Source organism: Caloenas nicobarica, chromosome 2, assembly GCF_036013445.1.
Source record: "Caloenas nicobarica isolate bCalNic1 chromosome 2, bCalNic1.hap1, whole genome shotgun sequence".
Classification (NCBI taxonomy): Eukaryota; Metazoa; Chordata; class Aves; order Columbiformes; family Columbidae; genus Caloenas; species Caloenas nicobarica.
Window position 1 is genome coordinate 119,067,452 of NC_088246.1, and position 25,788 is coordinate 119,093,239.

The 25,788-nt window shown below is 38.6% G+C and overlaps 1 protein-coding gene across 2 annotated transcripts; it reads right to left on the reverse strand.

Annotated features, from left to right (window-relative positions):
- Positions 1 to 796: 796 nt before the first annotated feature.
- Positions 797 to 24,193, reverse strand: DSC1 (desmocollin 1). 2 transcript variants are annotated; one of them, XM_065629281.1, is made up of 17 exons: positions 23,989 to 24,193; positions 21,410 to 21,494; positions 18,698 to 18,900; positions 18,083 to 18,208; positions 16,721 to 16,876; positions 15,640 to 15,784; positions 14,269 to 14,435; positions 12,878 to 13,012; positions 11,378 to 11,563; positions 9,691 to 9,950; positions 9,339 to 9,481; positions 7,693 to 7,908; positions 5,862 to 6,095; positions 3,764 to 3,885; positions 2,218 to 2,454; positions 1,537 to 1,582; positions 1,369 to 1,451 (listed from the first exon to the last, which is right to left on the reverse strand). In XM_065629281.1, the coding sequence occupies exons 1-16, from the start codon at positions 24,025 to 24,027 to the stop codon at positions 1,547 to 1,549; spliced, it is 2,490 nt and encodes an 829-aa protein (XP_065485353.1). In that variant the 5' UTR covers positions 24,028 to 24,193; the 3' UTR covers positions 1,369 to 1,451; positions 1,537 to 1,546. The 2 variants fall into 2 exon arrangements, with proteins under 2 accessions (XP_065485352.1, XP_065485353.1); XM_065629280.1 differs by lacking the exon at positions 1,537 to 1,582 and having other exon boundaries at positions 797 to 1,451.
- Between the last annotated feature and the right edge of the window lie 1,595 nt (positions 24,194 to 25,788).

A 25,788-nucleotide genomic window follows, 5' to 3' on the forward strand; every position in this document is an offset into this window, starting at 1 on the left:
CCTGGGAAGCAGAGGCTGAATTCCAGAAATAGCTTATGGCAGTATTCAGGTCTCACTACTGTCATCTGCCAAAGGTATTTCAGACTTTCATATATATATAGTGTATATGTATGCTTAATCTAGTAAAATAACCAATGGGATTCAGATGATTTCTGCCAGAGATCTGTGTAAATGCATACCTCTACAACCACCACATAAACACTCAAAATGGTTTAATCCTGTGTAATTTTGCATCTCAAACAAAGCTATTTTTAAAACACATTATTAATGCAGTGTATGCTCAATCCATTTGAGCTGTATCTTTTGTGAAGTTCTACTTACAGAAAGAAACATTTTAATGAAGTTGGTAACAAGGCAAGTAAAAAAGGTAGTGGTAGCTACACTGAACAAAACTCTTGGCAATTCTCATCATTTCTGCAACGATACCATGTTAAAACTCGCAAGAAACTGAGGTACAAACTTATGTCAAGTAAACATGAGATTTGTCCTGCATTCATTAGAATTACAATAGTCACCTCTATTTCCTGATTTTGTGTTAAATCTTTTATTTCCTTAAAAGAAAAATATGTACTCGCATACAATGCTGATACCCCACGTGGTGACACCATAATCCCTTAGGATAGCAAGTTTGATGGGTGGTAACCCATTAGGAGAAAAAATATATTTTTGAATATTATTTTACATATATACAATATATATATATTTAATTTTCAATCAAAATATAAAAATTTCTCATGTATTCATCAGTATTCTTAATGTGAAAATGAAAAAGTGTTTTGTATTTCAATTCATTTAAGTTAAAAATTAGCAAGGTGTTTGATATCCACCAGTAATGTTTTTTGGTTTATTTCTACAGCATTAAAAGAAAACAAAGAAACAGTGAGTTAAAAAGCTTTCCTTCTCCAAAGCCAAACAATAAAATTTTGAAGCTGAATAACTAATTAAAAGGGCAACACCAAGTTTTGCATTTTGAGTAATCACAAAGAATAGGAAATGTAATCTAAGTAGAAACTATCTTTACTATATTAACATAGTCTAAAGAAAAAATATTTTGAATCCTTTATTTTTGATGGAATGTGTCTAGCAGAGATAAAAAAATAGTTGTAAATTTTAAGTAAGAGTCAGTTACACTCTCATCAGCCTATACTACTTCTGATAAACTTCTCTCTCCCTCAATTCCAAAATACCTAATATCACAAAAGTATGACAGCCACTTATTTACAGGGTTTTTTTCAGCACTGTGAAAGGCAGGTTTATCTTTTTACGCATGCTTCTGCTAATGTCCTAAACTTGGGTTCCAGCTGATCTAAGAAGTCGAGTGCCTCTTCTTCATGCTGATCACTGCAGCAGCCTACAGAGCCAGCCAAGGATCCTTTTCCTTCATAGTGATACGAAAGAAGATAATCTTCAGAATGCTTCTGTTCTTCATCCTGTCTGCATAGGTGCACCTTCTGCATAGGAACAGAACACACCGTATTATTTTCTTAAATTGATTATCCTAAACATATTGCATAAAAATAATTTCTTTTGATTTACCTTTCATTGATTAATTTTTAATCAGAGTGTGTCCTCTAATGGATTCCTACATACAAAAAATGCACATGATTGGTCTATATCATTAAGACTACAAAATATAAGTATTTAATAAAGAAATCATTTCTATTAATCATGTAGGTAACAATAAAAGAGAAAGAGCCTGTTTAAATAACCCGTCAAGCAACTAAAATTCACTCAGTATTAAAAGTCTGATTTACACATAACTAGTTATGCAACTAGTGAGAGTTTTTGATCTCCAAAGCATGGAGTAACTACATTTCTAATGCTGTGCATTCTCTCCAGCACCATTGCTAAGTATCAGGTTTAAATTAGTACAAAGCAAGCAGTTAGGATTAAAGCAAACAGACATTCTCAGAAAAAAATTCAAAAAAGCTTGAGTAATTATTCTAAAGAAGTAAATATTCTACATGAAAAATAGCATACTGTCTATAGTTTAAGCCAAGAAAAGTGATTTACACTTAGGTCTAAAATATGTAAAGGATGACTTTTTGAAAGGGCAATATTCCAAAGGGGATGCAGGGGAGCAAAGGAGAGGAAAAACAAAACAAAACCAAAAAGAGAAAGCCACCTTTCTAGCACAAACACGTCTTCCTTCAAAAGTCTGTATATACTGACCACAACCTGCACTCCAAAAAACAAAAAAAGTTTCAGAATACTTACTTCACCTAAACGAGGATGTGTGAAATTATGCCATTCTGAGTAGGAGTATCTACACGTATCCATCATAGTCTGTCCTCCTCCTTCTTTAACTGATCCCAGAGTCTGATGTCCACCTCCCTTGACCGATTCCAAGGTATGCCCTCTTCCTTTTACTGATTCAAATGTTTGTTGATCTCCTGTTTTTATTCCATATCCTCCTTGATCAGTTGTAGTTTGTAGAGGAATTATATTGTGATCCTAAAACAAACAAACAAAAAAGGCACTAGTGGGGATACCATTACTTTTTTTTTCCCTTCCCCCTCTCCCCCCCTCCCTTTTTTTTTTTGATTCAAAAAATGAAACAGCAATCAGAAAATGTCAATACTGAAAACTAGAAAGCCTCCACCTTTGCACTGTGAGATCTTGAACAAAAAGCTATCCTTAGTAATTAGTGTAAAAAGATCAATAAGTGGTCTTTGGAAAGGATACTATGACAAGGAAGGGGAGGGAAATCTGCCTTTAAGTATGATATGAGATCCAAAAACTGAATCTTTATCCCAATGAAAGCTGTACTATAATCCATATACTAGTTTCTTAAATTGTCATGTAAAAATAATGTTTGGTTTTCAAAGTCAACAACCTATAACCCATTAGGTGTGGTATATGGTCATATGCATAAGTTTCATTCTGTTTCTTCACATATTAAGTCTGCATACTGCATGAAATATGGAAAAACTAGTATGGGATCACAAATTAAAAACTACATTATCAGTTTTTAACAGCACTGCATTACGATTCATAGACAACAAGAAATTTAACACTTGTCACCATTAGGATTTCTTGGTTTTCAAGGTGAAGTAAATTCAGTGGGCTTTAAACTAATCTCCTTTCCTTGCAGAGGGCAAAGTCAGAGGGTGCGGGGCAGAGGAGGAAGGAAAGAGTCTGAAGAGCTTAGTCTTTGTGTACGAATGCAGTCCCAGGCTAGAATATGATCATGGTAGACTGAATCTTAAAGTTTAGATGCCAAAAGCAATTACATATTTCACAAACATGGACTAATCAATTATATTTTTTTCTACTGGCTCAAAAAAACAACTGTATTTGGGGTCTTTTTTCAGAGGAAGGACAGAAATTGCACCTCATTTTACAATGACTATCTGCTAAATTTAAAAATCCTTCTCCAAGGAAAAGCAATAACATTTTTCCATAAACATACATTCAACATAGGCAAAATAGTAAATTTCCATCTAATCTTATTATTGAAAATGACTGACATGATTAAAATAGTCACCTGAAAGTTCCAACCAAACAGTTAAAGCCTGGAAGAATTATAAGCATCCGGGCTAATAACTACAGGATATGTTTAAATATATATGGTACTACCAAGTGTGCCTAAAATACTACTTTTCAAATTCTTGTTAAATAGCAAAGCATATCCAACGATCCCTGCATTTATTGCTTATTTCCTTTACTAAATCACTTACTTGCAGGGGGTCCCATTTTCAGACTGAAATGGTATGGATATCTTAATTACATGTTTCTATATTTAAGTAAATAGGTGACTTACCATCACTTCTTCTCCTGGAGCTTCTGTATTTGAAATTATTAAATTGTGATTGGCACAATCATCAGTCACATGCCTGTGCATTACCCCAGTGCCACAGCAGCCACAAATTGTGATCAGGATTACTATGGAAAGGAAATCAGTGAGGAAGATACTATGAACTTTACCTCATAATGGTATCTACTTCTGTTAGATAACTAATGTTGTTGTATTAGCTTTTTTAAATGCCTAAGCATCAAGTATGGTTTAAAAAAATAATTTATTTCCTAGAATGCCCATACTCAAAAATGTACATATGTACATTTTTTCAAACAGTATATGGAGTTTTCACTACACTGTTGAACAAGTTCATTCTTCTAAAACTCATCTTGGTTTCCCTGAAAGAGATGCAAGCATCCTTTATGAAAAGACTGTGACTGCAAAATTTCACAGTAATAAAAAAATTAGACCAAATCCACATGAATAATCACGTCTTATGCTTATGAAGTTGTACATAAGACATTTTTCATCTATGAATATGCAGACATCAAGTTATATCATAAGGAACTAATATGCAAGCTAAAGGTCCCAATACCAGAAACTTCTATTTCCGAGAAAAGGTCAGCAGAACCCTGGAGGATTTCAAGCATTATGTTACAGCACAATCTTATTTAATTCCTTGTATTCAGCTTATTCCTCCTACAATACTACTTCATGTTGTCATGGAGACTCAGCCAGAAATGACTTTGTATAAAAGAATCATGAGCAACTAATACCTCTCCTAAACTAAGTACTAAACATTTCATTCAGAGAACCACTCTTTCCTTCTCTTTTCAAGTTGACAGCTTAAAAATAAAGAAGCCCACGAGGAACAGGACAGTTCTGCCTAACTGCCCACTGAGCAATCTGATCCCTGAACATATAAACTTCTGTGGAAATTGGCCAAGAGCCACTTTCAAGTTTATTTAGTTTCTGCAGCTATCAGCCGTCAGCCAGATCTGCATCAGTGGCTCCAGCAGGTTGCTGGCAGATAGGAAGAAGACATCCATGACAGCACTGAGCAGAGGATACACGCAGTAAAACCTAGCCACAATAAAATAATGAGTCTATCTGGAAGGGGTGCACTCAAAGAGGCAGTGACAAAAAGGTAGCTGACATTTCACACAGTCCCCACATCTGAACGTTCCACCTCCAGGCTGTATCACAATCTTGAGTACCTGTGCTGCTTAGATAAAACATGGCTCAACCTAACCTTCGGAACATGTGCAGGTCCCAGTGTTCTATCTGCCTGAATAAGAACAGTTAGCTGAGACTGAACAGGGGCAAGATAGCTTGATCATTCCAGAAAAAAATTGAAAAGAAAGAAGAAAGAAAAAAAAACCCAAAAACTCTGATTTATTACTCTAGTATATCCTCTGGTGATTAGTCAGACTATGCCTGATTCTGGTAAAAAAAATGATCTGACTTTGCTGTTACATATCACTGTCACCACCTCACTGGTTAACAGCAATATTAACCTGCTAAGAATCTGTTTAGTCTTTGGGCAACTCCAGTAATACAACATCTATTCAAGGGTTTGGTTTGTGGTGGAAGCCTCCAACCTGTCCTTCAACATCACGCTGGCTCTTATAAAATCCCTTGTGAAATTCTGTGTCTCAGATAGTCCATGTTTTAACCCATAACACAAGAAAGGTCACAAAAAGCTCTAGGAAACTGATTTCAGCATTCCTACAAACAAAAATGTGCATCCCAAAACCAGCACTAACCTCACAAAAAACCTCTTCTATCCTTGCATCAAGATGAGATCTGATAAGCACTACAAATTCCATCCTCTTTCAGTTCAAGCAACGAATGCAGTTTTTTTGGCCTTGCTAACATGAACACACAGAACATCTCACATAAAAGATACTTAAAAGAATAAACAAAAATACAGATACAGTAACTACAGGACAAGATGAGAGCAAGAAGCCTGTGACACTGATACAAACAGAGCAGGTACACGAGGGCTATGCAACTGCCTGAATAAAAAATTAAATGTTTGAATCAAGTTTGAATCGGGTCCTCTCAGTTAATTTTAAAATTAAGTGTTTCGCATTTTATGTTAAAAAACAAGTGTACTTACACAGCAGCAACAGTGATCCTAAGATCATTGCGAGGATGGCCCATACGCCAAGAGTAACATTTCCTTCACGAGGCACTCGGGTCTGGCCATTGCATTCAGTTGGAGTCAGGCAATCACAGTAGTTAACTTTTACACGGGTCTCTCCTACCTTTCCTCCATTATCAGTCACACTTACAGGAATCTCATATGTTCCAAACGGAATATCACCCTTTGGTGAAAGATACACAGAATTATCTGTAAAAAAGGAAGACAAAACCAGATCTAGTGTTAACAATACCTGAAAATCTGCTGTCACAAATGCAACTGTCATCACCATCTTCCCTTCTTTCACAGCTATACTGCTACCAGATCCACATTAGCTAGTTTAAAGCTAGCTTAAATGTGTTGACAAAAAACTACATCTTGGAAGGATTTATACTATCAGCACCTTTTAAATGTTAGAACTGAAAAAGCAAACCTTATACATACTTCTGACAACATGTGATTTGAAACTCTGAAGTTAATTCGGTTCATTATACAAAATGACACTATTTGGGCTTACTAGTAAAGAACCATCAGCTGAACTGACATTTATTAAAAGGACTTCTAGTAGTATGATTGGAATAATTAATCATAAACTTAACTTATGGCTCTTTCACTCTTTAGGTCTATTGCTACAGTCACTGAGAACTGCTATATCCAGTAGGAAGTAAAATTCATTTAGTCTGCTGCCCTGCTTAGTGGCAATGATTAGTGGCCATGCATATTAAAGGATGAAAATATGTACAAGATAGACACTGATGTACATAATGATTGCTTTATCATGAGGTATATGAAACTGCATGTGCCATCTAAAATGTATTTTCAATTTGCCCAATATAAACCTTGAAACTCTCAGATGTCTTTGCTCTCCGACTTTGCTGTCTTCTGCCTTTCATTGGTGAATGTTTGATGGAACACTTCAGAATCAGATTCTTTTCAGGCTAATTCATGACAACACAGCATCAAATGTATGTGCTGTTCTTACTGCCGTCATCTGGCACCCACCAGGAAACCACCATCAGCTGTAACTTTTTATATTAACAAACTTTATGAAACAATTATTCCTATTGTAATACATTTTTTATCTACTTCTACCAAAATTATAAAAGTTAACATAAAGATATATTAAGGGAGATAGTAAAGTTTTCTTTCACCCAGCTCAGCTCTACCAAAAATGTCCTGGCTGACAGCACTACTAAGAAAAAAAAAGTCAGGATATTTTTAGTCAGCTTCAAATCAATTTTAAGTAAAGTTTCAGTTTCCAGTCCTCGACCGTAATAGCAGCCTAAGAAAAGCTGTATTTTTCTTTGGAGTATTACCTATTTCACTCTTTCTTATGAATTATGAGTGTATACTTCCTTTTCCAGAGGGTTTCATGCAATGTATTATATCAGTTCTCGTTCTTCCAACTAATCTTTTTACATCCTAATTTCAGACAGCAGCTGATTGCTGACCCAATGATGCTAGGGACAGATTCTTGTTCAAGCTTTAAAAGGCAGAATATCATATCCTTCTCCTTGTCTTTCTGATGCTACCTTCTTACCTTCTGCAAACCATTTCAAACCCAGGATAGTCAAGGTAAAGAATACTTTAACTGTTCCCCTTTATTCCTGGCATACTCTTGATCTCCTGTATGGCAAATGAAACTGAGGAACCACTATAGATCGTCAAGGCTACCTTGTCAGCCCCACTAACTACACCAGTTCCCAACATACATTCATCCAATTTATCCTTACAGTCCATCCCAGGCAGAGGTGGCAAAGCCTCCTCTGGCAACCAACAGCAAGCGAGGAGGGGGAAGTCAACATACCATTGTGTCGAGTTATCTTCCACGAGGAAGCCAAGTTACGGTCAGTTATGCGATATACGAAGGGCGCGCTGTAAGGAGACGCATCACCATCCTGTGCAGTAAGGCAGATCGGCTTTCTGTCCCTGCACATTATATAGTCAGTTTTCAAGATTCGTGGGTAATTCTTGTTCCCAGGCTGGATGACAACCTGAATTGTTCCAGTGCCTGTTTTGCCATCTATGCGATAAAAATAACTCCTTTTAGCACTTACTTCTAACATTCACATATTTATTTATAGACCAAACTTTCACAATAAAATATCATCAACTGTAGTATCCAAGTTTAGAAATAAGTTGGAAAGCAGCTGCTGATTTAGCCAAAAAGAGAGAGGGACTTCCCGCAGTCTCTCTTGGCTGCTTCTCTTTGCTTGGCTGGCTGTAGAACGGATCAACAGCTCCCAGAGCTCCATATTCTGCATGTGCAGACATTGTATTTTGTTGAGTGTGTGTATCTGTGTAGAGACAGATACTATTCTAACAGGAGGATAAGAGAAGAAAGAGCCCATAAATCAGGGGCAAAGGACGCTAAGCCAAAGTGAGAGTCAAAAGCAGAAGGTCTCCAGCCTTTTCACTTCTGGAAGGAGAAAATAAATTATGCTTTCCCTACCCTCACTTCCCCTGGGAACATGAACACTTTCAGAAACAGTAGGTTTCTTTCTGTGCTCTTCCCGTCCTCTTCCCTCTGAGTCATCACGCAGTAGCACGATTCAGCAGTGACACATGCTATGTCACCAAAGTCTACATGCAAGAAGTGAATGAGCTCTCCCTCCCAATTGCATTTTTTCCAATAAAGGAATAGGAAATGCTTGTATATGCATTCCAATGAAATTACATCCAGTCTAATTTTCAAAACTTTCTCTAGACATACCTGACTGCAAATGAATATATCATGTTTACTAAGTGCTAAACAATTTAAATTCATATTATTTACATTTAATTTTAATATGCAAGCTTTGGATGGAGTCAGAATTTTTAGCCGTAAACCAACTTCGAAAGGTCTGCTCTTCACTCCCATTGGTATTTAAGCACATAAGGGCTCAAACTAAATCCTGCCATTGGATTTATAAAAGCAGACCATTTTTCCTTTTTAATGTAAGATATATTTTGGAATTAAAAGTGTAATCTATAAGCCTAATATTTTTCTTTGATAATCCATTTGCTACATTTAGCATTTGCAAAGTGAAAGGCGTATTTAATCTTCTTGGCCACATGATGTTGAGGCAAAACTATGTCTTTTCCTACAATAAATGCATATGCCCAAATTAATCAAAAAGAATAGATGATCACCCACATTAAATCAGAACCAAAAACTGTTTTAGAATGAGAATCTGAGTGTACAGCCCTTCCTTTACAATCAGAGCAATTTGTAAGAGCTTGTCACCTGAGCAACACATAATGTGACCAGTCACAGAACCTGGATGACTCGATTTCTTAAATGCTTTCCCTGCTGTATAATATTCCCTCAGCATTTGACAGAGCTATCCCAAAGACAAGACAATGGACTAGGTAGGCCTATGGTCCAAAACAGTATACCTGTGCCCACACAAAACTTGCACATAAACATCTTGTTATAGATCACAAATAACACTGACAACATCTAGTACTCACTTCTGTCTATTGCGAGGACTGTGATATTGCATTGACCTTGTCTCATTTCTGCTACGTCTCTGTCCAAGACTCTAATGGTTCTGACTTCACCAGACTTTTCATCTATGCTGATCCAATTACATTGGCCAGGTGCTATCCGGTAGCTGTCAAGAATAATTTGTTTGTTTAAAGATCTCAAATACACATGTATGCATACCTACATGTACATATATAGATACATGTATTCGTATACACTCACGTGTGCGCACACACATACACACACATATATACAGAATCAACAACTGTTTCCCTCTTCCCACATCCCATCCATGCCCTACTCCAAAAAAAACGAGCAGATAGTGTTGTTTCATACCATATGCCTTCACTATTTCCCGTTTCTGGATCTTCTGCTACATATCTCCCAATACTTGTCCCAATGTCTTCACATTCTTTAACGTCTATGCGTAAGAGACAGGGTTTAAACACCGGTCCCTCATCCACATCTATGACATGCACAGTAACGGAGCTGGTGCTCTGGGAAACTTGTTGTGAATGTGGTGCCAGCATGTAGGGTGCCTCGTTGTTGACTGCAATCACCAGGACCCTTTGCTTGGCGGTTTCATAGTCCAGTCCCTGTAACAGAGGTGGGGTGTTGTTTTTTTTTTTTTCTTCAAACTAATACAAAACTTGGTATTGTTTTCACTGCTCAATTATTAAATAGATACAACTGTACCACATTTATTTAGAAAAGAAGTCAACTACCCTTCTAGAACATCCAGCTGGAGACACAAGAAAGGGACACAATTTAAAACAAACAACCAAACAACCAAACAAAACAACTAAACAAAAAACGTTAAGTTCTAAGTCAAACAAAAGAACCTGAGGAACTACCCTTAATAAGGTAAGCAGCACCACTGTAAAGTTTTAGGTGAATACTCTGATAGTCAATTACAAATAAAACTGAGATAAGAATTAAATGTCGTGGGGGATTTTCTCCTTCTGTACCTAGTTGGCTATTATTTTAGGTTACAAATATTTCCTTTTCAGCACAAGTCAATCACGCTTCCCACTAGCATCTACATTTATTTCCTAGTAAGAGGTCACCTACGGCAAACACATCTGAACTTGTGGGGTCGGTAAGTATCTATCACTTATTCTTCTGAAACCTTCTCCAACGTTGTCATATGCCTTTAAAAGAGCTATTTATATCCGAAAGTCATAATACTCTCTAGTCTACTACAGCATAACACTAAATATTAGAAATTTCAACTGGGTTAGTATACCAGGGACACAGCTTTAGAAAAAACTCTAATGATTACCAGCAGCACAAAACCAAACAAAAACAACAACAAAAATATGAACGGGCACATCTACCTTTACCATTTACATCTTCATCTTCTCTGCTCCTTAGAAGTTACCTGTTATTGCAGTTTTAACAGATAATGAAAAAGAGGCATGAAGAGGCAAAAGGACATGCTGAAGTAGAGTTACACTGGCCCTTTTACCTCAGATCTGTAAAGTATGGGGTAAAACAAGTAACTAAATTAACAGAAACTCATATGTGTATGTGGACTCTCCCACACTCCAGACAAGCAAACCTGAAGTAACTACCCTTCAAAATAAAACCTGGAGAGTTTTATGCTGAGTCAGTAAGTTAAATCAACTCCTGGAGAGAACAAGACTGGAGGAGGTGCTCAGTCTTCCCCTCCTTTGCCACGCTCCCATTTCTGTTAAAAACCCAGCCATGACTAACTCTGAACAACTCCAAAAGCTTCAGGCTCTTCTGGAATGACAAACCAAAGGTAACTCATTGAATTCTGCACACACAAAACTGAGGAGTAGTCTGGAATATGAGTTTTGTAGGTTATGTACCACATGAGCCTCATTCACATTATGCATTATGCAATCTGCTCTAGAAGAGAGTTCAGATCAAGAAGAAAGCATGATTTGCATGATAGTTGCAGATATTCTTTGAATAAAAATGACTTCTAGATTATTGGTTTTAAAAGCAACACCTGAAGACACACAAATTTTCCTCTAGCAGTTCCATTTTTACTTACCTTAACAACACACAGTACTCCTTCATTTGTGTTTCTGTCTGTTGTAATTTCAAAGGACCGATCATCATTTCCTCTTATAATTTCAAACACTGCTCCTGAGGCAGGCGAACGAGGTTCATCGAGATCAACAACAGAGATTCTCAGTATTTCTACATTCACCCTGTTTTCCTCCACTCGCACTTCGTACTTGGGAGTGTCCAAAAAAACAATAAATTTAAATCAGAGAATACCGTTCCATGATGCAGGACTGAAGAACGCTATATTTAAATACGACTATTTAAACCCAAGAGGTCAATCTACCAAGCTGCTGTAACCATTTATTTTGTTTTCATGCATTATCATATTTCTCTCACTCCTCCCTCACACCTTAAATGAAAGAATAAACCTTTCCTGCCAGCACAGTTGGAATCTCAGCTCCTCTGTACACTCAAACTATCACTGACTTAATTAAGTCTGGAATTCCTCTTCCAGGAAAGGTAAATTAGCATAGTTTCCCCCAGTTAAATCAGCTATAGATGCTAAGTCACATACAATATGACATACAATATGATCAAGCTGAGCATTAGAAAAGGTATTCGGGTAAATATAAAAATAAATAAATAAATCATATATACACACACACACACACACACACATAGAAACAAACCACAAGAATTTGAAGAAAAGCCAAAAAGGGTGAAATACATCTCTATGAAGATGGCAAAGGATGAAAGGATTTTTCTTATTTTTAAATCTTTTTAAAGAGCTGTGTTATTCTGTACAAGCTCAAGAAGCACAGATAAAAGTGAATCTGAATTAATATTACCAACAATATTCTACAGTAGTGAGTGGAAAGGATAAGGTACATGTATTCCTCATGGATAATGAATTATCTTTCATAAATTTCATATTACGAAATCTCCAGTGGTATTTGAGTTCTATATATGCTTATCGAGACATACTCTCTGTCCTGAATAATTCAGATGGCTGCAACAAGCAAAAACTTAAGGCTGAGTTATAGCTATTGGTGAACCAGAAGTGGTTTAAATAATACTTCTGTAGAAGAAAAAAAAAAAAAAAAAGTTGGAAAAGCAAAGAAATCTCAGTGAAAATCCTTGCATCTATTTCACTGACACTAACATTTTAATTTGCAATACAGAGTATCCAAAAGCTGGTGAATGGTAAAAAGGTCATGACAATGCTTAGGAGTGAATCTGTCCCCTCCCTGAAAATGGCTATATTATGGGATTTCTAAGACTATGCATTGCAGCGGAGGTGAATGAGTGAGTCATGTCAGCTTTCTCCCAATGGACACAAGGCAAACGACTCAAAATATCTAATAGACCAATAGGTCTCATTACCAAACAGCACAGCAAGCAACAGAGCATTCTCAAATGTCTATTTTTGCATTAACTGTCTCAGGCTTCATATTTGAGGGACTGCCCATGAAGAAATCAGAAAGGGGCTAAAAATAGTCTTTTTTTTTTTTTAACCTTTTTACAGACACTTATGAAGACTTACTTGTGTCTGTCTAAACGACGGTGCATTGTCATTTGTATCTTCAATTCTAATGGTAACTGTTCCTGTAGTGCACAAACCAAAAGGCTGACCTGCCATATCTCTCGCTTCAATTAACAAAAGGTATCCAGATTCCACCTGAAAAGATTAATAAAACCATACAGAAGTTTGACATACTCGGTTTTTTAACCACATAGTTACACACAAGGGTAGAATTAAACATTTCACTCCCATTCCCCAACTCTGCCCTAAATTCAATGCTTCCCTACAAAATGAGGCAACTAGCTTTGGGGCTTTTTCCCTATAGTTCCAAAAGGAAAACAAGCAAAATATTTTTCAGCGGCTAAGCAACACCGAATTCAACATCTGTTAGTAAATGTGTACACTATATTCTGTATCAAATAAAGCTTCTCACAATGCCAGCTTTATTTTCCAATACCTGAAGTTTTGGAAAACACAGTTGATGTGTGTCAGTGCGTGTCTCTTATTTCAGTGAGGATGGCCAAAAACAGTGCTGCCATCTGCCTTTGTCTGGGCTATAGGTGACAAGGCAATGGCTGCCATTCCCCAGGGTCTGGCACAGGAGCCAGTGCCCTTATCAGTTTCAAGGCAATCACTGATAAGCAACCCACTTAAATCCCTGACTTGAGTCACAACATCAGAAGGCTTTTTTAGCCTTATTAATACCTAAACAGTCCAGGGATGGGGGAACTGGACACAAAATGAGGGAGTTTGTAAATCAAGACAGTAACTCCCATTCTGAATGCCTGGAAGTAGCATTACGTTTCCCAGGTGGAGAACAGAAATGTCGTGTTCAACTTCGTAAGTTTATCTTTAAAAGATAGGTAGTGGACTCATTTTTCAAGCTTTTCTTCCCTCAGTAGTCACTGTGATTGTTTCCTTAGTAGACATAGGGATGCTCACAGTCACTGATAAGAATAATGGTCTGTGCTTTAATTTTAGAAAATGTTATACTACTGTTTAGGTTTCAGATACTGGAGATATTTCTGTTGAGTACAGGATGACAGACTACTTCCAGAAAAGCTGGCTCATCTTTCCTGTAAGGAAGCCAGAAGCACCTCAAATGGAGCTTGATTAGGAGGAAACAGTGGCTCATGGGATTCATGAACAGAGAGAGAATAAAAATCCATAGGATTTTTGATCCATAAGTCAAATAGGAGAGCAGATGGGGGGCCCCTGCCAAGATTAGCTAGAAGATGGTAATCTGCGCAGGAACTCTTTGGACCAATTACAGGACACTGCAAAGCCTCAGAAGCTGCTTAGGGAAACAAAAACCAAATTATTTATCTGGTGATTTCTGTACCAGCAATTCAGAGTTAAGGGGCTCTCTATGTGCCCTAGATGACAGGTAAAGATGCTTCAGGAAAGATCACCTCTCTATCCAGCTGCGGTGATGCTACAGAAATGACACCTGTGTCACCATGTAAAGAAAATGCTGGGGGTATTGGTGGATTTTGTGACACAATGCGGTATTTCAAAGCAGTATGCAGAGTATAAGGCTCATCTCTGTCCTCTGCAGTCACTTTTCCAACAATTATACCTGTGAACACAATAACAGCAACTTTTAGTTCCAGAAAAAATGTAAATAATCAAACATTACTCGAATGGGTACTTCTACTTTAGATACGTGAAAATAGCTATTCAATCATTCAGCTCTAAATTAACATAATATTGAAAACACAGTAAATAGTAGTGAAAACACAGTAACAGTGTAAAGTTGTCTATTTTAATCCTCTGACTATTTTTTCTCCCTCTTAGACAAAGCTGTAATTATTGTAGCTGTCACAAAGTATAACCAAAAGAAATATTAAAAGTTTAGATTTAAGTGGTTTTGACAGTGACTTCTAATTGAGCATCCCAAACACAGCTGAAGAGGAGTTGCTGGGGGGGATGAGGTGGAGTTTTGGCATCTTCTGGCACGGTTTGAGCTGCAGTTCTGCCTCTCAGGACCCACTGCTGTCCTTCATCCCTATAGCCCAAGTGGTTTTGGAACTTCACTCTAAACCAGAAACTCAGTAAGAAGTAGAACAGCTCAGAGAATGAAATGCAACTGGTGTTTTGGTGCAAAGGGCAAAATGCTTTGCTTCCTTTTTTTGTGAAGCAAGTTAGATTTTCCCCATGGTAATACTCCTAGCCTACGAGATGAGCAAGGAAGGGCAAACCAGGGCTTATTCTCTGGGGCCCACCCTTCTCCCTGCTTCTGTCCTCTCTTACACAGATACATGAAGGCAGTGACGCTCAAATCCCTACCTTTTACAGGTATGTGCAGAAAAGGAAGATTTTCTCCCTGCCACCCCCAGGAAAAGTCTTACCCTTAGTTTATCAGCTTGAACACTGTAAGCTTAGTCAAAGGCATTTTATACCTTAGAAAACCACTGATTTAGTTGTTTAGGAAACTAATTTGTTAGAAACTGCTGTTCTGTCAATGAAAACATTTTATGGAAACAGGTGATTTTGGATAAAATTAAAAGAATAATGTTCTGAAGTTCTTACATATTTTTAGGAACACTAAATCATCTCAGTTTTTAAGAACTTTTTTACACAATACTTTTCACTATGATTGAGATGGTATTGGAATTTCTAATCATTAAGAAATCTTGAGCTGCTCTTTGCAAATGCAGCCTTTGCTGAAAACAAACACTCATTAGGAAATCCCAATGAACTTGATTAAAAGGCAAGCTTATGCCTAGTCATACTGGTATGTAACTGAGCTGAGTAGTGGTAACTGAGTTCACAAGTCTTACCAGGTTTGGAATTTTCTGGGACAGAAAACTCAAAAAGGTCTTGTGTAAAATACGGAGCATTATCATTATCATCCTCTATCCTGATTGTATGCACAAGTGGTACCTCTGGTGAATAACCATCGGGAGTGGTTGCAAAGCAAATGATCTATAAAACATAAATTCAGTAATTTGCTTCATGCTTAAGCAACATGAAGTATTATTACACTTTTAGTTCAATAGAGGAGTCAATAAAATGAAATACAGCATGCCAAGTATGCTCTTCTCAAAACCAGGCTTTTCAGCCACATGGAAGAAAAAGTGACTGGTGTCTTATGAGGACAGCAATACAAAACCTTAAAATGCTTCCCAGTCTTTCCCCTTTTTATTCCTCACGCTACAGGTATTTGAATCACTTTTTTTTTTCCCCCCTAATTCTGTCAAACACTTTTTCCAAGTCTCTTGAACACATTTTTCCAGGTGTCTAGGAGGCAATCACAGCCTTACCAAAAATCCAGATGTAAATATTGCTATTTAGAAGAAAATCAAGAACAACAGCAAAACTATTTACCCATTACAACATAACGTAATAAAATGCAGTAATAGGTACTGCAAATTACCTAACTATTTAGAATCTGTTTGTTTCTACTAACTGTCTTCTTACACTTCTCAGCCAGTAGAGAGAGCAGTGTACCTTATTAACAAAATACTGAAGCTGAACAGCTTGAAAGAAAGGCCCAAAAAAACAAACCCATCTAGAGTTTCTCGTGATTTTGATTTTAGGCAGACCTTTTCAACTTTCCCTGAAAAACTCTGGGATAACTTCAAACTCTTCATAAAAGTGATGAAAATCGTCTAGCTCACTATACTTATGCTGTAACTACAGTCTAGGCAGTGAAAAGTGAAACTTCTCTTAAGATCTAAATGACCAGCTATTTCTTTATTTGTCACCGATTTCGACTCTACACCACCAAAGATATTACTCAGAAGAGACAGCTCATTCCAGATCTTGTCTGCTCCTGGTTTCTCCTGTAACCCGGCTTTCAAATATATGCATGACAGAAATAAAAAGATCTAATTATATTTACATAAATTAGGCCTGTACCTGAAAGCTTGGATATTGCTCACGGTCTACTGCACGAGTAGCAAAGATATTTCCAGTTTCTCTTTCTATGTAAAACAAACCCTTTGGATCTTGATCAATTCCTGGTCCACTTGCAGAATAATAAATGGTGTAGTTCTGAGCTGTGTCTGACTGGACCTATAAGGAACACATTTTTAAGCCCAAGAAAAAACAGCAGCATCATTCTAATACATTTTTCAATTTTTCATGATCGTATCTTGCACAAGCAGAAGTTCTTCAAAAAACAAAACCAAAACTTCATCTACTTCTTTAGCAGATTAAACTTAACAGGATAAGAGAAGAGCTTGCCATGTAACTGCCATCCTTTATAATGTGTTTACATGAGAAGGAGTAGTTAATTCAAACTCAGAAGTGTTTAGGACTATGGAACAATTAAAGAAATAACGGTGTGCATAAAAAATTATTTTGAAATCTAATTTCTCTAGGATTCTGCACATACAAGGCACATTCAGACACAGAGGGCTTATTATTTCTTTACCTGTTCAAAAGATTTTGGGTTTGGTGCGAATGTGAGAATGTGGTTTGCAACTGGAGAAGAAAAAGCAAAGCAGAGAGAAAGAGACCACCTAGACTACAGTCCAGAGATAAGTCAATTCAGATAGCCTCTCTGCACCTCATTACAAGCACCAAGGAGGTAACATCAGCAGTTACCTATTTATAAACACTCTCCTCCCCAAATACTTGCCTTACCTACTGCACGCTAGAAGTGAGGAAGGTAAGATTAGTAGAAGAATGATTGCTCTGCACAGACTCTGTTATTACACTTGTCTCTACACATCTGCTACCAGCCACTCTCTAATCTAGTGAGGGCTAGATGGATCTATGATAACTTTAGTTCTTGCTTTTCTCTTTCATGCCTACTTGTTTTCTTTCAGTAAGTACTTTTCCTAATAATATAGGCCACATTCAGTCTTCAGGGCTAGAGGAATATACCTTGAGCTCCAGAAAGGATGTAGATGTGTGGGTAAGGTCGCCCCCACTCTGTGTCTACAAAACCTTTTTCTAGGCAATGCTTTGTGTGGGCTTGTTTGTTTTCTATTACACACCACTGATTTGCAGGCCAGAGAGCTTTCTTCTGATAGCATGTCTCTCTCATTTTTACAACTTTTTCACATTTCCAGTTCACCCCAATAACTACGACCCCAAGTTATTTCAGTTACAAGATCACAGATATACAATGAACAGGACAGAACAAGACAGAGGAATAACAGCAGGAATGGCATCAGCAGGAAACATGAGAGCTCACTTTTGTTCTTCTCTTATTATAAAAGTCATGTACAAAACTAGCTTGTGTCATAAAATTAGGATCTGCATAAAATATACCTGCTGAATTTGTAGTGGAAAAGGTCCCAGTGAGTTCTCTATCATAACGGATGGAATAGGGCCCCACCTTCTTTTGGTTCGCTTGAGAACTGTATCTCTAGTATGTCTGGTCTTCTCTGTCTGGGTCTAAAAGACAAAAAAACAGGTAAGAATATAACCAGCTATATTCTTAACTGTGTATATTTTTGCTTAACTACTGCCCTGCATTACCATCTTTTTTACCTCTGCTCCAGTTTTCTCACTGACCTTTTTTTTTCCCCATGGTCTCCATTTCTGATTATACCTGTGATAGTATTCCAAGAGTTTTTTCATTTATTATAATAATTCCCACAAATAAAATTGGCTTTGATTCCTCAAACATGGCTTTTAAGTTTCTTGATATATCTGATTAAGTTCCTTGCTATCAGTTCCCGTTTCAGAAAGGACATCTGCTGACTTAAGCGACAGGATAATCAACAACTGCTCAATAAAAATACACTCCACACCAGAGTGCTTTGCCTGATTATTTGAATTCCAAAATTCAACTGCAATTACCCAGCACGAAGCTGTACTCTGTAAAACAGTATGTCAAATAAGTAAGGTTGAAATTAGAGGCTCTTGAAATTAGAGGCTCACCTTTTTTTCTTCTTTCACCAAGCTAACATGTATTTTCTTTTGTACATGTTCTTGAATGTCATTAAGTAATATGGTAAAAGTCTTTCTCTCAGCAGACAAAGAAATAGTTGATGTTGTGTACACAGAACCATCCTCTAGAATTTTGAAGTTCTCATCAGTGGAACTGATGAACTCTGCAGATGGAAGGCATTCTTTCAAATCAACTGTAAGAAAAAAAACATTCAGACAATAACTCAAACAGGGAAAAAATAACATCCCTCACAAAACAAAAAAAAAGTTCCCTAAGTAAAAATGATATTTACTGACACATGGAGTCTTCAAACATTTGTTCTTTCAGTATTTAAGCATCGCAAATACAGATTCTAGAACCCATTTGTCCACTCAGATTTACAGAGTCTACATGAATTGCCACTCTGGCATTCGTAAGCATTTCATAAAGGACACAGGTGCATCATGGATATCTTTCAAGACATTATTACACTAGTAAAATAATTGAAGCATCAGAGATGAACTAACACATTTAAATGCAAAAAAACATTGTAGACATACTCATTATTGGATCAGTAGCTATTACATCTGCCTTGTGCTCCATGCCCCACAAAATCAGTGAAGATGATGAATTAATGCAAATGCCCAATGGAGATACTACATCTGGGAAGTTTTGTTCTTGGGAGGAAAGCAGTGACTGGTACTATGTGATTTAATAGTCTTAGGAGGACAAATTATGAAGTAGACAGATGGCAAAGATAAAGACTAACTCAAGAACAAACGATTGGCAGGTTTTTAATATGTACATGGTAGAATCCTATGCAGTTTATAGAAGTACCAGATAAGTTCAGCATACTACTCAAGTATTGTTTGGGGTTTTTTTTTTAACTGCATTTGCTATCACTTGTGGCTAGAATAAACTTTAATGCACTTCACTAAACTTGGTTCATCAGTGAGTAATTCATCACTCTGTAAAATCAGGACAAGCATAATGACCTGCAGTAGGACCACAGCACTAAGGAAGAATGATCTGACACCCTGAAAAAGATGAGGGCCAGGGACCTAAACTCTAAACAAATGACCCTTGCAGAGTACAAGAGATGTCAGTGTAATGTTCCCAAAATCAAAACTCTTCAGTACTTGTTATCAGAGTGGATAGGGCGTTGCTCTATGAAAGCTGATTGCAATACTCCCAGAGTAGTTTCAGAATTTTAGCCCATATATGTAGACGATATTTTCAATAAACTAAATTTCACTTCTCTTTCAGGAATGCAAGAACTGATGGGAAGGATAACTTTAAATACCATGCAATTTCTTCCTTCCTGTTGTTAAGACTTTCTTTTAACTGCTCAATTAGACATTTTCTAGACTTTTTGTAGCACTGCAGCAGTCACTACTCTCCCTTGTCAATTTGTACAATGAAAATTTAGTATTAAAGAGAATATCATTACCTCACTTAAAGGTGTCTCATACTGCTGCATATTACAGCACTGCATTTCCAAAAATACCAGACTGGATTTTTTGTTTCTGGTGGTTATGTGAGTCAACATTATGTTCAGTTAGCCATAGTTTTGTGGGATCTTTTTCTTTACAGCCTCTCATATACAATGCACAAGTCAGAAATACAAAAATATCTTAAAACAACCAGGAAAATTCTCACTTATTTTATTGTCAAGGCATGGACCTTGCATCACTGCAAAATATAACATGCTTTCTTGATAAATGTTTAAGTAATGTCATTCAAGCTATAAAGGTTTTGTTAAATGCTTGAAAAAAAATAAATTAAATTCAACGTTCTGCAATTTCTTTCATAGCACTGTAATAACATGGAATTTTGTTTTTATATAAATCAAGTTTATTTACACAGGGAAATGCCAACATCTCTGAGAACATGCTAAATACTTAAACAGCTGTAGCAACCTTTCATTTTAAAATTTAACAGTAAGGTCAATTAACTTTCATTTTTAAAGCTAGATTTTCTGAGCACTTGTATTGTGAGGAACTACTAAGCCACTTTATTTGTTCCTTCTATAGGAACATTGAGTAGGATTTCAGATTTCGAACACACTCCTCTGTTGTCCTAGAACTCATATAGGGCAACTCTGAATCCTCAAATTCAATCTCGGGCAGCGCAGAACCCTGTAGCAGCTCCTACACCACACCTTTAAAAGCTGCCTTTCAAAGACTCATCTGAAAAGAAAAGAATGGGGTGTTTTCTGGTCTCCACGATTCCTCCTGTCTCTGCGTGCCCTGAGTGCCCCAGCACTGCTGAGAAGTCACAGCCATGTTTCATGTTTCAGCTTCTGGGTGCTTGGTTGTGTGGGTTTGGTCTTCTTTTATTTTCTTTTCCATTATCCAAATGACTTCTTCGTATGACTCTGAGGGTTATGGGTGCACTTCGGAATATTAAGCCACTTATTTCAGTACTAAGCCCTAGACTTCAAAATTTGAAAACATTGAACTCTGCCATTCTAGTTTTAAAATAAATAGTGAAAGCTGACAATAGCTGCTTGCGCAAAAATCAAATGGATGCACGGTGCCAGTGTTCAAATCCGTAACAAACACAGGGTGTATCCTTCATAAAAAGGCTGATCCAGCTGTTTAACTGGCTGTCCAGTCATCCATTCATTCCATTAAAAAAAAAAAAAAGTCTCCTTCACTGTTAACAGCATCTCCAGCAAAGGTGCAACGTTGTATCAAGACAGGGATCTCATAGTTTCTCACCTCTGCCAACTAATGTGTCAGCCTCTAGTTCAGAAGGAACACGAAAAATTACTTTCTTGCAAGCTTCACAGCACAAACTCAGTACCTAGAAAACAAATTAGAAATCAGGAAAAAAAAAAGTCACATGGTATTTTGAATAATATCTACACTCACTGAAGCTACCTTTGGTTTGTTTGTTAAGACAAGCCAGTTAGACAACACAGAAAGCACAATTCAGCTAAAAATTCAGGTACTAGGCAGCACAGCATGTAAAATTTCAAACTGGGAACGAGATCTGACTGGATCTGTCCATGGCTTGTGGTTTTCCTCCTAAATTACTGCAGCGCCGACACGAACAGCAGGAGTTCCCTTTGACTAAAGATTTCACCTACACTATTACTTTAGTAGTGGAAAGATAAAATACAGCTTCACCATGTACTCCCTTCAACAGAACTCTTCGCCAATTTAGATCTAAGGTCTGTGAATATTGAGGCTCCATCCATCAACACCCAGTTCAGTAGAACTGTGGTGATGCTTAAAATTAAAGGGACAAGTGTCTTATTAGAACCACATGACGACACTTGCACTTACATAGCACTTTACATGTTCAAAGTACATTCTCAACAAACTAATTACATCTAGCTTCGGCAATTAGATATGACATAAATAAAGCATTGTGTATCACAGCAGTCCACTCCCATATAACCAGTTACAAAATGGGGTCCTCCTCAAAATTCAAATGAGTAGTAGATAATCAGACCTTTTTATAAAAAGAATCATACGGAGGTACAAAGACTTTCCTCAGCACAGAGCAATTTAGTCCTGACTTTGCCTAGTTTCTATCCTGACGTTTAAAATTGTAATCCAAAACTCACATAGCCAAGTAAAAAAAAGAAACAGAAATGTAAATAAATGTATTCACCCTTTTAAGGATTAAAGTCTAGCAAAAAGGAAAGTAATTTTTATTTTGCACATACCTGTAGGATTGAAGGTATAAAAAAGCAGATAGCTAATGGAAAATCTGAAAAATACTTGTGATGCCTATTAAGAAAATATTTAAACAAAAAAACTTAAAAATCTTCAAGAAATTAGGAACCTATAGAAAAACTATTATCATCTAAAAAAATAAAGTTGAAACGTGGAATTTGGTCTTGTATTAAAGCAATTTACATGCTGTGTCTGCATCATATTAATAAAAGCTCTTCATACTGTTTTTACATATATACAGAGATATAAAAATATGTATCTATAAAACAATTTAAACATCCTTGTTTACGTATTAGTAGGCACTTTTCTTATTAAGACATACTTAATAAAACACTCTCTCCTGACAGACGTTGTATTAATTTTAAGTTATTAAAATCACATCGTCTTATTACATTGTTCTAAGATATTTTAAGAATCAATGACATCTAAGTTTGAAAGAGTAATGCCAAGCTAGTCTGATGTCAGTGCGAAGAACTATTGAGGAGTTAAATATAAATGGTGGTTATTCGCACATATAAAGATATAAGGAAACACCAGGCAAAAATAAGCTGTGATGTCCTTTCACGTCATACAAAGACGACACTTCAGCAGTTTTTTGGGGTTTGGTGGTTTTGGTTTTTTCCTATTTGACAGGAGAATTTCTTTTACTTTTTTTTTTGTTTAATTAGATGTATGAGTAAACTCGCTTGGGTTTCGTTGGGTTCCATTATTAATATCCTAGCAAAGGCAGGCATGCATAGTGTCTGGAATAGTAACACTTTCATTAAAATGTACATATATAATTAATATAAAAGTAATAAATTCAGTGCTTCAACACCACCGAGTTTTTTTTCTTTCAGGCTAAAACGATCATTGGCCCTCTTTTTGTGAACGCAATGATGATAGGGAAGAAAGGGGGTAAGAAACAAAGGACAAATCACTTTCACTCATCCACTAAAAAAGAAAAAGAAGATAACTCCTCCGCTTTCCCCGACAATGGCCTTTCTGTAGCTGATAATTATGTACAAATACAGCAAATTGAAGGTAAAGGAAATCGCTGACATTGTCCAAGACACAGCTAACTCTTCCAGAGGAGCTTAATACGCTCCACACCATACGCACAATGCTTCCCATGGAAAAGGGACAACCGTCGGGGGGAGCAAAGGGTGGAGATTTAAATGAAATTAACTGCTGTTTAATTTTTCCTATGAATAACCAAAAACAGTAGCAACGACCAAAGCATGTGTCCACCGCGTAACCTCACGGCACACTCCAAAATCCACCCGACTGCCAGTCCGAAAGCCGACCGAACCACCAACTGGTGTTCTCCCTTTTCTGAACCACCACCCCCCCACACACCCCCTACCCGGCTGCGGCACCCGGAGATGCGCCCCGGGGCCGCGCAGCCACCGCGCTCCCCTGTGCGGGGCACGGGCTGCCGGCCGCTCCTGCGCCCGCACCCGAGCGCGCCCCTCGCGAAAGTTTGTTGGGAATAAAGAGCCGCAGATCAACTCCCCCAGAGTTTCTCCTCTGCGCTGCGCACCCGCGGTGAAGCAAATAACAGCGCGGAAGAAAAGCGCCGCGGCCGCGCACCACCACCCGACCGCTCCGCACCCACCCACCCACTCACTCACCAGAAGGCCGAGGATGAGGCGGGGGGCTGCGGGGACCATGGTGCGCAGGGGTGCGCGGGGGTACGCGGGACAGGGGGAGCCGCCGCCGCCGCCGTCGGTACTGCCGCGGCGAGCGAACGAGTGCGCGGTGGCGGTGCCGGAGGTGACGCGTCTGCGCGGCAGGGCCGTCTCCCTCTGTCCCCTCCCGTCTGCCAGAGGAGCCGGCCCGTGGGGAGGGTGGGACCGCGCGCAGCAGCGGCGACTTTAATTACTTTTTTTTTTTTTTTTTCCCCCTTTGAGAAATGCCTGTCCTGGGCACGGCGCTGGGACACCCCGCCTGCTCTGCCCCACCCGCCCACCTTCGCGGCGGGGCGCCGCCCGTCCCCTCCCCTCGCTGCCCCGCCCCGCCCCGCCGCGGCGCCGGCTCTGCGCGGAGCCGCGCCCGCGGAGGCTCAGCCGCGCCCGCGGAGGCTCAGCCCCGCCCGCGGCCCGCGCCCGGCCTGCCCGGGCCCCGTCCCGTCCCACTGTCCTGCGCTTCGCGGGGCGCAACGCGGCGCAATGTGCGCAGGTACCGCGCACGGGGGTCCCGTCCCCGCGAGGCGGTGTCAGCCCCCGGTCGGGTCGGGAGGGGAAGATGCGCCCGGCCGGTTGGAGGGGTGCGGGTGGTTATCGCGAGGGAAACCTTCGGGTTTTCGGCCGGGTTTCTTTTGGGGGTTTTTGTTTTGTTTCGTTTCAGGCTGTATGTGCTCACCTGTGGCTCCTCGCCTTGCGGGTTGCAGAATGGCTTCGGATTAATAAAAACAGAAATGATAATTATTATTATTATTATTATTATAAACAACCCGGAAACGTGATCGCACACATAGGAGATGGGCTTTCCACAGAAACACTTTGCAACTGAAGACTTTTCAGCATGAGCAAGGAGTGGTGTTTATCTTGCAAGCTAGTAGATATGGGGATTTTTATTTCATGCTTTGCTTCAGAAACTATTATGACTGATTTGTAACCTTTTTATCTGCCAATCATAAAGCACATCAAAAAGGACATAAAGTGGATATTTCAATATTTGTTTACATTCAAATGCACAATTAAGAAGCAAAATATATTAAAAAGACCCTTCAATTTTCTCCCTATTTCAAGCTAATAAGGGGGATCAATGACCTTGTTGCATCTGAAAGTGTAAGACATTCACTTCTTGAGGTCACTGATATTGTAGGTGGCAAGGAGGTAGGGAGAGGTGTAACCATCAGGCAGTTGCAGTGGGACACTTTCACATTTGTGTGGGCATGAAAAATGCTGGAATGGCTGAAACCACATCCATGATCACCACTAGTCATGTGCGCAATCTACAGAGGTGTGCACCCTATGGACTTGTTGCAAATGAGTGCACCCTGGGCCCAGTGTGCTGGGAAAGCAAGAGGTGGATTGAAAGACTTCCTTGGGCCTAGGGCACTGTGGTAACCTGTGATAACCCATGATAACCTATGATAACATACACAACTGTGTGCTGCAGGACACCATGGCGTGTTGGTGTTGCAGACTGGCTCTGTTGATGGTTGCACCATAAACATTAACATTGCACCAAGCTCCAGCATACAGACTCAGTGGGAGCAGAGGAAACATAGCTGCAACGTTTCCTTTTTTTTTTTGTTTGTTTGAACCGGTAAGGCCAAATTTGTCTTGAGAAGCAACCTCACATCCCTGGTTTCATATAAGTTAGATTCACCTGGCGTGATGTTCATGTGAGCAGACAGCGAGAGCACGCACCCCCCTGGAGTCCCCTTCAGCTGTGCCCAACCCTTCACTTTGCTATAGTGGGTT